At 36.5% G+C, this 12,740-nt stretch overlaps 1 protein-coding gene across 2 annotated transcripts in view; it reads right to left on the reverse strand.

The window, feature by feature from the left end:
- Nucleotides 1-4,478: 4,478 nt before the first annotated feature.
- Nucleotides 4,479-12,740, reverse strand: part of Abca1 (ATP binding cassette subfamily A member 1) — a 134,797-nt gene continuing 126,535 nt past the window's right edge. For both annotated transcript variants that reach the window (XM_071600802.1, XM_027942984.3), the window contains exons 45-50: nucleotides 11,778-11,919; nucleotides 11,302-11,436; nucleotides 10,164-10,267; nucleotides 9,435-9,527; nucleotides 8,520-8,763; nucleotides 4,479-7,917 (exon numbers count right to left, since the gene is read on the reverse strand). In XM_071600802.1, coding sequence (XP_071456903.1) covers nucleotides 7,777-7,917; nucleotides 8,520-8,763; nucleotides 9,435-9,527; nucleotides 10,164-10,267; nucleotides 11,302-11,436; nucleotides 11,778-11,919 — 859 coding nt within the window. In that variant the 3' untranslated portion in view covers nucleotides 4,479-7,776. The remainder of the gene's footprint in view (nucleotides 7,918-8,519; nucleotides 8,764-9,434; nucleotides 9,528-10,163; nucleotides 10,268-11,301; nucleotides 11,437-11,777; nucleotides 11,920-12,740) is intronic.

Raw genomic sequence — 12,740 nt, forward strand, 5'->3', positions numbered from 1 at the left:
AATCATGCTGGTACTGTTATCTCAGACTTCCTAGACTCTGGAACTGTGAAAAATGTTTGTTGTTTAAACTACAGTCTATGTTCTTCTGTTATGGCAGCCTAAAGTAAGACATTGTCTATCACCCCTGCCTTATTTTTGTCACTTATCATAATTAATATATTGCATATTTATGATTTGTTATTATATGTCTTCTTCTACTAGAAACTAAATTCCATGACAGTGGGGGTTATTGTTTTAATCTTTGTAGTGTCATCACTGCCTGGAACATGGTAAGCCCTCACTATTTGTTGATTGAATTAACACATGGAATGTGCTGTGGTTTAAATATGGTTTGAGTATGTCCTCCTAAGATTCATGTCCTGGAAGCTGGTTTCCCATTGTGGTGGTGGTGTTGATTCTGCCTGTTATCGATGATGAATCCTGCTTCCCCACATGTTGAAGTTTGAACATTAGAGAAGCACGCCAAGGCAAGCATATGAAGCAGGGTTTATTTTAAAAGGGGTAACATAGACTTCTCCCGCAAGGGAGAAAGGGGCCATAGCTGGTATCCTGGTATCCCCAGAGTGGAGATGTTCTGACCTTTTTATATGTCCTAGGCTTTCTTTGTTCTCCTGCCTTTTCCTCTTTATCTTTCTCCTTCCTGCATAGGTGACTAGGCCCAGGAATGCTCAGTGGGAGGGCCAAAAGGTGGGTAACAGATGGGCTGAAGCGGGGGAGAGCTGGATGGAGTAGCCAAGACACATTAACAACCTTATAGCTCACTGTAGGAAGGGGAAAATCCTGGGAAAGATTACCTGGGAAAGTTTACCTGGGAAGCAGGTTGGATCAGGAACAGATTCTTGATAAGGGTGGAGGAAGGGCTCTGAAGGAATTAACATTTTAATCCCTCAGGGGACAGTCTCCAATTTCTTAGACTCAAAATTGGCCTTCTTGATCCTACCTGACTCAATTTACCTATCTACACTGACTGCCCATCTAATTCTGGCTTCAGTGTGATGGTGGAGCATTTAAACTATGAGGCCTAGTGTAAGGTAGTTAGGTCATGGGGTATACATAAGATGACTAACGTAGTTTTCTTGGGACCTTTGTTCTCTTGAGAGTAAGTTGTTATAAAAAGAGCAAGCCTACCTCTCAATCTCTCTGGGTTCCTGTCTTGTGTGATCTCTCCCTCTTTCACATACTTCCACCATAATGCCATTTTCTATGAGGCCTTTTAACAGGGGCTTGATCAGGGGCCGCCTGATCTTGGACTTTCATCCTCTAAAACTATGAGCTTTATATATTACCCAGCTTCAGATATTTTGCTGTAACAATAGAAAACAGACTAATACAAGATGTTTGAGTTTAAAAAAAAAAAAAGTTCATCATCCTCCACACACTTTATGTTGCCCACCATCAACAGTGGTTTACCTGACTGATATTGGAGGTGCCTTACCAACCTCTGGAAAGTATTCCTGAAACACACAGTGAATGATCGATTCAATGAAAGTTCTTGCTGTAGGTGCAAAAATAATACTAATTGCCTGCTGGTTATAAGTTATTATCCCAGACTGTGGAGGAAGAGAAACAGATTATGTGACCCATCTGATCTGGTTCCACACCCACCACATAACTCCCAGAGGAAAAGTAAATGCTGTTTATAGACTCACCCTCTGAACTTCATTCTCAGCACTAGCTCCTTACCAACTGAGCAAATCCTACACAGCTGACTGTTATGGCAACTGAAATCGCAGTTGATTCAGTCTTCAAAGGAGTGTGAACCTGCAGTATGTTAGAAGAAGCATAACGCTCCTTAGAGAGACATTTTTTCATAACTTCCATCACCTAGAATGCTATTTTTCTGGGTATCATCTTAAAAGAAGCACACATTATTCCAGGAGACCATGGTTTGGTTTCTTGTTTGAGGTAGTGGCCCAAGACCCTAAGGTAAAGTGAATCATAATGTGTGTAAAGCTTCTGATGAAAAAAAATGTATATATCCTAAAGGACTAAAAACAAAGCTAAAAAAAATCCATAAAGGAAAGAAGAGATGATGCCAGCTGTAGCCTATACTATTAACAGACAAGTAAATAATCCAAATAAAAGTTTTTGTAACTCAACTATTGTCCTGTTTTTCTGCTTCTCTTCAAAACCCCCTGCAGATTTGTGTATATTCACTGTATCCTCATCTCTTGTTCTTCCTGAATCCATTCTAGATAGGTCTGCATCCTGTCAATCTGTTGCAGTGATTTACAAAAGAGACTTCTTATCAAGTGTAGTGGTCATTCTTAGCCTTTACCTTACTCATCTTCTCAGAAGTTTTTGGACATAATTTACAACTGCCTTCCCCAAACATAATGTTTTGAATTTCAATGTATGGCATCATACTCCAATTTTCCTCCTCCTCTGTGGCCAGTCCTTCTCCATTACCTTGCTGGCTTTTCTTATAAATCTCAGGCTCAAGAACATTCCCTATTTTTTGCTCACTTTACCTAAGTTCATTCAGTCTCATGACTTAAAACTCATATGTACATATGGTTGATTTGCACATTTTTATCTTCTGTCATTGTCTCATGAGCTCCATAGTGAAATCCAAATACCTTGGTGGCAAAATCCTATGAGACTTGGTTCCTGCCCTCTCTAGGATTCCATCTCCTATGACTTCTCTCCTTGCTAACTCTGCACCAGGAACATTGGAATATTCCCTCTCTTTTAATCTCCCTCAACTTGCAAAGCTTTTTTCCCCTTAGAGTTTTGTATTAGGTGTTCTTTCTTCCAGGAGTATTCTTGTCACCCACCTTCAAATGTTGCTCCTGCTTATTAAACTTGGATCTAAACTTAAAGGCCACTCCTCAGGCTGTTTCTGACTCCTTACCATCATTAACCCATCACCACATTTTTTTTTTTTGTAGCACTTATTGCATCAGATTTGTTTGTCTACACATACATTGTGCTTCTCCACCAATATATTACTTTAGTAAAGCCAGAATTCTGTTTTCAACGTTGTAGCCCCAGAATCTAGAAGAGTGATTGACACATAAAACTAGATATTATTTAAATTATGAACAATGATGGTGAAAGCAGATTTTACAAGGACAAATCTGGTATCTAACTTAAACAAAAAGAACCTATATCATTTAGCCCTATAACTTTGTACAAATTCCTTATTCTCTGAGTTACAAATTATTCACATGTAAAATGATACTACTTAACTCACAGAACAGGATCAGTTGAAGATCAAAGAAAGTGTCTGACAACACAGTAAAAACTTGAAAAAAGTTGCTGGTTTTCTTAGACTTTTCCATTCTTAATATATGCATTCCAAAGGGTCTAGAATTCTTGGAATCTAGAAAAAGTCCATATAGGCTTTTGTCTAGGTTTTGGACAGTACTGATAGGTAACCTTTATTTTCATCTACATTAACTGCTGTTTTGTTTTTCTATAGTTTTTTGTTTGTTTCCCTCTCTATTGGGATTTTTTGCAAACAGTGTTTTCTATCATTTTGTTAAAGTCACTTGATGGGAACATTGCAGGGGAGGGTGAAGTTGTGATGCAGATACAGAGGAGGCATCTAAGCTACTCAATAGCCAAGAAACTTCTGTACACAAAGTTCAGATCTGTGCCTCAGCAGAAGGACCACTTAACCATGTGTCATTGCAGCTATTCCAAAGAGATCACAGTGGAACCAGGACTCATGTGCTGCCAGAAAAAGGACTGTTTGACAGAAGTTCTTCAAGTATCAACATAAGCATACATCGGTTTATGAGACTGGTTCTTAATGAGCTATCAAAAGTACATCCGCATTGTCTCATCATAACACCCACTTGTGTATAGACTGCACAGCACTTATTTCAGGTGAAGGCATCTTGATGTTGGTATTTCTCTTCCCACATTGCCACTCTTGCTGTGTGCTCACCTTTTTCATCACTGCACCTTGCCAGTAGACATGCCATACTATGTTCTTGTATTTTTTGTTAAACAGAAGCACAACAAAGGCTGCCTTTGTAACTGCCTCAAAACCAAAGTGAAATTTTTATTAAAGAAGCTTAGCTACAGAGTATTTTCAGACATCTCTGCAGCTTAGCTCATTTTATTCCATCATCCCAGATGTGGAACACCTATAAAAACTTAAATTAAGCAACAAATATGCCTCTTTGATAACCTTGAAATAATATTTGAGTATTAAGTTATCAGAATTGAAAGCTTGAGACTTAATGGGTTAACAATCATTGCACAGAATAAGTTCATCTACAAACCTCTTAAACTTTCTTAATATCAGTTATTCTTATCTCAACTGAATCATGAAAGAGCATAACACCACTTTCTATTCAAGTGGTCCCGAGTTCTGTTTTGATTAATAAGATATTTGAACCTTTTCTAAAATTTTTACTTTTGATCCAAATAGCATCCCCAGATCTATGTGGGACATTTCTTCTTACTTTTGCAAGGCTTTATTAACACTTCAACAGCAGGTGGTGCTGTGAATCCACAAAAGTAAATTTGCATAGACAACAGAACTGTCACAGCTTTATTTCGTGACTCAATACAACATAGAAATAAGCCTTTTTAATACATCATATAAAGTTATTGACAATACAAATTTTTTTTGTTTTTTTTTCCTTTTAATGAAAATGATTTAACTTAGAAATCTATTGTGAAACTTTTGTCTAGTTTTGCAATTCTCAGATATTCCAGTGCAAAAATAGATCCATTACAGATAGCATAAAGTGCTTGGAATGAAGGGCCAATGATAAAGAAAAAGCACAAAAACAGCTTTACCCAAGGGTATAAGAAGGAATAATAGCATACCTAATCCTTATGGAAATATAAACATTCTATAAAAAGGGATGCAACAATTTTGAAAAGAATTAGAGCAGTATTAACTATGGTATTACATTATTACTAGTAAATACAAATTAATATCTCAGTATCAAAGTGGTTCATTATTACATAACACATGGCTCTTTGGAAAAAATTTTACCTGATATATACAACCATGAGAAGAAAACATAGACAAATCCCTTTAGTCAATGATTACTATACAGTGAATGAATGATGTGCAACATTTAATAGTCACAAAGAAATGCTTTCAGTACAGATATCAAAATACAGTAGTTGAGGTTTGGTTGTTTGTTTTATAACAATGAATAGTGCTGGGTATTTATATAGAGAGGACTTGTTATTTTCTTTTGTATTTTTTATATTCACAGTTAGTAAGTTTTCCAAGGTATCCAAAAGATGCAAGAGCAGAAATCTTTGAACACTTTTTGAGAATTTATGAAACTCACATAGTTACATTTCCACAGTTAATATACAGAAATTTTATTTAAGGATAGAGTTGGTAAAAATTTCTACCATAATTAAGTTTACACAGGGAACTTTAAGATTACTATTTGGATAGTCTAAAAGGTAACACAATAATAATGAAGTTAATGTAGAACTGTATATTATTTCTAGCTTCAGAAAGACTCTTTTAAATCTACATTTAATTTTTTTTTCTCAAAATAGTTCACAGTGCCTTTGAAGTTTTAAAATGTGACCTTGAAGTCAGAGTAATTAGAAGCAAAGAGTCACTCATGGATTTAATATCATGAATGAGAGTGATTCATGGTGAAATGAGAAAACCACCAGATTTTGATTTTATTTTTAAAATTAATGAGAAACTAAATTATTCTTAAAAACTAAATTATTCTTATATCTTTGAAAATGTCATGAATGTAGTAATCTCATGCTAATAGTTATTGAAAATATGCTTTATCATTTTAGAAAATAATGACATTAATTTTTTGAAAATCATTTTTCTTTTAAAGCAAGGAGTTACTTAACAGTCTATGAATCTAAATATATATGTATATATATTCACATATATATACATACACATTTGAAATATATCTGAAATTGTATACCTTTAGAGTTAATATTTAAATTTTAGAAATAGTTAAAATAAATTAATGATGATATTGAAAGTTCACTTGAACTTTGCCAAATAGCAATTCCCTCATATTTTTGTTTTGTCTCAAGAAAGATGACACTGAGCATTAGTGAAATAATATTTTTAATTTAAAAATTAAAATAAGATTAAGTCTGAAAACTATTCTTTGTGGAAGCATTTGCTGTTTTTATTTTTTTCAGGATAGTTTAATGATTAAAGAGATGCAAAATTTGAGATTGTCAGAGATTTAATGGGGTGTCTAACATTTCTGCAGAACCAATTATGTGGAGGTACTAAATGTCATAAGTACAAGTTGTATTCAACAAGTTCCCAAGCTAGCTGATTTCTCTTTGAAAGAATCCATTGTTCAGCCTTGTGACCTTTTCTGGCTTTTGCACTGTTGCTATTAAAAGAAAAAAAAAGTCTAGCCAATATTCTTTAAGTGGGCTTCCATAATCACAATAAAACAACCTATCTTTTGTAAACCAGTTAGCTGAATAACATGGCATGGGAAATCTACTGAGACTTAATTTCTCTTCTTAATTTCTCCTCTCTATCCATCCATCTATACGTACACATTCAGCTATAGCATATACTCAAAAAATACTTGATTGATGAACTGATTTAAGAGTATTCTACGTGATTTTAAATTCAACAACAATATCATGAGATCTTGACCACCATGTTGTTTTCTAGTCACTAGGCACTAGTCAGACATTCTATCTGCAAATTTGTACAGGAAAAATAAAGCTAGTGAGGCAGTGTGACCATTCTCCTCTATACCACAGGTCCTAAAAGAGGTCATTCTAAGGTTTCAGAAATCACTGATATAACTGAAAATTCCAAATGACATAATAGTACAAAGATTTTTGTCAAAATATAACTCAATCTTTTCCTTTCTAGATTAATTCAAAAAGCCAGAAATAATACTACACCTGTGTCAAATAACAAAATTTTTGAGATGCAGTGTACCGTGTTAGCAATCAGGACAAATGGGCACTAGGTTTGAATACACCATCTCTTTAATCCCATGCCTTGACTTCAGCAGCTTACAGTTCCAACAGTTTGGCTGCTGAGCCTTTGCTTCTTACCAGGATCTAAGTAGATTTAAACAGTCCCAGAAAGACCCTAGAAACCCATGGCTCCCAAGCATGGGGCAACATAACAATGGAACCAAGTTTCCTGTGTGTAGAGATATCCATACTTTACATATTACAGCCACCAAAGCAGCTCATCAAAAAGGGACTCAAAGAAGGACGTTAGCCGTACATGGCACCATTTTGTCACCTGATATTTAATGATGTTGATAGACTCTGAGAAGAGCAGCTTTACAAAGGTGTATGTTACACACTATGGTGTTTCAGACTTTCTGAGCAACTTGGCACTAGTAATTCTGGCACACTCATTGCCAGCAATGGTTGTGTCACCAGGAAACCGGTCTCCTGGAATGGGATGGCTTAATGGATGAGGATGTACGCCTTTGATTTTGATAATCACTGGCCATGGTTATTTGATGAATTGTTGCTGCAATCCCAGTGAGGATACACAGGAACAAAAAAGTATGACTTCAAACCCAAATGTCCACTGGGTTCCATACTAGAGTTTCACATAGGTAAAGGTAATAAACTAAATTCAAGTCTTTTTCACATAGAGCCATACAAGACATAGGCTACAAAGGCACTGCCCCTGTAATGGAATTTTGTTTTCATTGCATTGAATTGCATTGCATTGAATAGTATCAGTACAGTATCCAGTTTACTTCTTCCCACAAAAACTTCCAGCCTGTTCCTCTGGAACACTTCACACAGTGTAAAGGAAGATCTCGTTCTTCCTTATGTTCAGCCATCCAGTATGAACGACATTCTTCATACATAACTTTCTTTCACTTTCTCGTCCTGTAGAAAAGATGTGAGAACTGAAACATCCACTACTGTCTGGTTTTTGTGTAATGACAAGTCCTTTAAGTGGTCATCATCACTTTGGTCCTTGGCAAAGTTCACAAATACCTGTCAAAACAAAGAAGGGCTTTATAAGTACCTCTTGACTTGTTCTTTCTTTATTCTAGCTGCAGTTTTATTCTAATTGCATTGTCCTCATGTTGAAATTAGGTCAGGTAGGAGAATACAGAATTGCATAAGTAGATTAACTAGAAAACTGTGTGAGGGAAGATAAGATACTTGAAAAACATTAATAATCATTTAAAAATTCATATTCTGTGTTAATCCCACATCACCAACTTCCATTGATTAAAGGGAAGAGTGAAGAGAACATTTACTGAAAACCTATCAAATGCCAGGATCTGTTTAGTAGTTTTTGTTATCTAAATGGGACAAGGCACATAGCAAAATGCCCTATCTATGATAGGTACTCAATAAATTATAGTTGTTTGGAGTATTAATTCAGTAAATTCTCATAATAATTCTGTCAGGTAGAAAGCATTATCTTCCTTTTTGGTTCACAGAGGTTTAGTAAAATGCATTGCTAGTAATCATAGATGAGGAATTCAAGCACAGATAGTCTGAATTGTGCTCAGGCTTGTGGTGAAGGTGTGAGTAGGCAGGAATCATCAACCTGGGAAGAAAATCTATTTTTGACACTAAAAGCTTACTTGGTCAAGTGTTGTCTGAGAAACAGAGTAGTCTTCTATGTGGAGTCGCTTTTTGCTCTGGGAGAGGATACTGAATATCCTGGCCAGAGAAGATAACGAAGAGGGAAGCTGGTACTGTAGCATGTTCCGGTGTTTCTCTTTTAGGACGCTTCCTGGGAAGGCAAGTCCAAAGAATTCCTGGACAGGCTTCAGGTCAGGATTGGATCCTGCTATTCGTACAACTATTGTATAACCATCTCCAAACCTGAAAGCAGGAAAAAAAAAAAAAAAAAAAACACCCAAATGAAGTATCCCCAGGAAACTTCTCAGAAGAATATTTACCTCTGAGAAACCAACTTGTGCCATGAAAATGGGAGGTCCCTGAAAAACCCAGAGATCAGTTTCAGAGAGAAGGAACCAGTTATCATTTATTGAGAATCTATGAGCAGTGCCAGATGCTCAGTGCCCTGATGCTGAGTGCCCTGTTTCTCAGTGTCTTTAATCCTCACCTGGATCCATGAAGTCTGACAGATGTTACTTAAGCCCAGGGAGTTAGTCACTTGCCCATGATACAAAGTTCCTAAGTGGTAGAGGGGAAGCAAACCCATTTGCATAGACGCCAAAACTTGTGCTGTTAATCACACTGTCATGTGAGTTTTTTAATTTCATAAATAAAGCAACGCCAGGAAGTATTATTCTTGGGAAATAGACTCTCAGAAAGGCTAAGTAACTTGCTTATGAGTCAAACAACCAGTATATAATAAAGACAGAATTTGACTATGGTTCAGTTTGACTTCAAAGCCCTGATTCTTTGCACCATACTATTTTTCCCAGTTTAATTTCTCTTTATTTTTAAGCTACCATTTATACACCAATGAAAGAATAATCATCAAGGTTTCTAAATAGGTGCTATCCTAAAGAAATAGTCTCTTTTACCTATTTTTCAGATGTTGTACACTGCCAAGGCACCTGAACCTCCCATTGACCATAATTGCCATCCTAGTGCAAAGAGCTTCACATTCCTCCATACTGTGGGAAAACAGAACAAAGTTTTAGTTTCAGAGACATGCTCCCATAAACATCACAACATCACCATGACATCTGGCATTTCAAAGAAAAAAGTTTCCCAGCTTCCAGTGCATAATCACATCCTATTCTAAAGACATGTCGATATACAGATGAAGCTCCTCTCTGCAGTGCCATTTAGAATTGTGAATAAGTTGGAAACAATTCAAATGTCTAACAAATGGAAAGAATTAAATAAATTAGGATATATACTAATGGAATACCATTCAGCTATAAGAGATGATGACATACTTAAATTTACTGACTTAGAATAATGTTCACAATAATATTAAGTGAAAAAGATCAGAGTATATATATATATATATATATATATATATATATATATATATATATACTATGCTTGCATTTTTGTTTGTAAAAATACATACACACAAGTACACATAGGTTTGCATAGGAAATCCCTGCAAACATGCATAAGCCAATGAGAACAATAGATGTTTTCAAGTAATACAATTTCAGGTGATAAATGTAACCTTGGCCTTTCTGTACTTTCTAGCTTTTACTAAATGAACATGTATACTATTTAGCAGATTTACAAATAACACAATGTAAAAGCCAAGCCAAGACTTCACTACAGACCTATGAGATGTAAGCACTACTGATCTCCCCTCCTTGACGATGCTTAGGGCACAATTCCACAAGAATCTTCGGGCTTTGGGATCCATGCCTGTGGTTGGTTCATCCTGAAATTAAAGTAAAATAAGTTTTATCATTTGCTATAAATAAAACACCAAAGATAGACTTGTTTTTAAAAGCTGAAGCATTCTTAAACATCATAAGTTTTAACTTACTATTTTAGTTATTTTGAACCAAAATAACAGAATAAATTTCAAACTCACTTAGAACAAGTTCACTTTTATGAATGTCTCATTGAAGCAAGAAACTCAAATATTCTAAGGAAATTTTTTAAAAATTAAACAAATTTCTTCAAATAAATAGGGAAGGAAAAGAGCCATTAGTTTCAATCATCTTTTCATTACTAACAAGTATATACTAAAAATTCTCTTTGTCAGGATAAGGTTTGAGTAAAATTCCTTTTCTTCTTTTTTTATTCTAGTCTACTTCAGCTTATCTGGTTATAGTCTAGACCATTCATATGATCTAGATTATTCTATAACCTTAACCCAAGGTTTCTTCCTATAATAACTTCAGTGTTTTTCTCTAGCAAAGAAAGGAGATCAAAGGCCACTGCTGTCTAATGTATTTTTCATTTATCTCTCTTAAGGAACTATGATCCAGTGAAGAGATCTTTTTTTTTTTATTAATACTGGGGATGAAACCCAGGAATGTTCTACCCCTGAGATACACTGTCAGCCCTTTTTTAATACTTTGAGACAGGGTATCATTAAGTTGCCCAGGCTGACCTCCAGCTTGTGATTTTCCTGCCTCAGTCTTCCATGTAACTGGACTTACAGATGTACACAACCACACCCAGCTACTAAGGGGATCTGAAGCTGTGTCCTCACTCTCCATATTCAGGTTATGAACACATAGATGATCAGAAAGAATGTTCCAGAGAAGGACCAAATCACACATTCAGCCTCACAGACTTACAGGGATTCTCCAAGCCAGGTACGTGGGGTGTCTATTTGACAGTCACCCCTATTTGTGCCAAGAAAGAAACTCCCCTCTTCTTGAAGGTTGCTCTGCCACACAGTCAATGGCCTATTTTCCATTCAGGCCAGACCAGTAGTTTTCCACCCAAAGTCACACTTACCAGAAATACCACAGGTGGCCCACCAATCAAAGCCATGGCTGTTGAAAGCTTGCGCTTGTTGCCTCCACTATAGTTACCAGCATATTTTTCTCCATACTTCACAAGGCCCAGTTTCCGAATTGCCCATTCACCAACCTGGAGAGATAAAGCACCTTGACTTTTGTCTGCCTTGGTAATTTTAGCATGCTTTGTTACACTTATATGTGAAAGTTCTTTGATTAAGACTGTATTCTATAATCATGACCTGCAACTACAGAGGTACCAGAAAAAAGGAGAGGAAATTTATGTGATGGGAGCAGTACTCCCTCTCTGCACACCCCCAACCAATGCATGCCTACCCACCCCTACTCCCCCACCATTATGGGTTCCCACCCATGCATGAGGAAAACAGCCTGAAGTAGTCATATGTGGAAAATCCATAAGGTATGGTGTCAGGATGCCAAAGAGGCAGGTTGGCTTTCTAGTATCCATGGTACCTTGCCAACTTCTTTCTCTGGGACTCCTCTCAAGAGGGCAAAGAACTCTACATGCTCTCTTCCAGTCAGCAGCTCTGTGATAGCATCAAACTGAGGGCAATAGCCCATGTTCTGATGTACTTCATGGATATTTGACAAGATACTGCAAATGAAAATAAAACTTGTTAGGTTTTAATCATTTAGACATATTCTAATCAGACAATCTGGGTTAACATTCCTATAGAGTATGCTTGTGCTTTACAAAGATACCAATATCTGCTGCTTAAAGGAACAGCCTTTCTGTCCCTCGGATGATAGCTGTTCCCATCTGTCAGGGTTTCTGTCTCTACCCTGCCTTATCTTTGCATCTGTATCTCCCAGCATTTCAAACATGCATGCTTGGTCCTGTTTCAAAATCCCTGAGTCCATGCCCACTGCAGCAGTCTTTACCAACAACCTAAATAACACTATCTGGAGCTTTAACATCTTCATCCCAGACTTGCTCCTGTGGTCATATGTACCAAGTGCATTGTCAGCCCAAAGTTGTCTTCATGACCATCTGGACCCAGAAATCCTGGGTGTGAGCTCCCTTCTGCCTTCTGCTGAGCCATACATTGACTCAACCACAGTGTGCATATTCCACATATTCTGGTCCTACCAAATACCTAGCCCAGAAACCCTCCTAGCTTTTAAGGGTTTTTTGCTTGTTCCTTTATCGTAGACCCTCTGAACATGTGGAAACAGAAAAATACACCTACAATCTTACAGGTGGGGGCAATTTTTAGGTTCTTTGATGCCAATAAGGTTAAGAATCCCTAATGTATGAAAATTTCAGTGTCTATATCCCATTTTCATGCCTGCACTTCACACCCTCAATAAGATACATTAACACTCACACATATGATTTAATGAAATGTTTCATAAAATGGTACCTGTTGTTACTACTAATAGTACATTCTGATAATTCTTATTCTATTCTCTAAC

This window comes from Marmota flaviventris, chromosome 13 (genome assembly GCF_047511675.1).
Source record: "Marmota flaviventris isolate mMarFla1 chromosome 13, mMarFla1.hap1, whole genome shotgun sequence".
Taxonomy (NCBI): domain Eukaryota; kingdom Metazoa; phylum Chordata; class Mammalia; order Rodentia; family Sciuridae; genus Marmota; species Marmota flaviventris.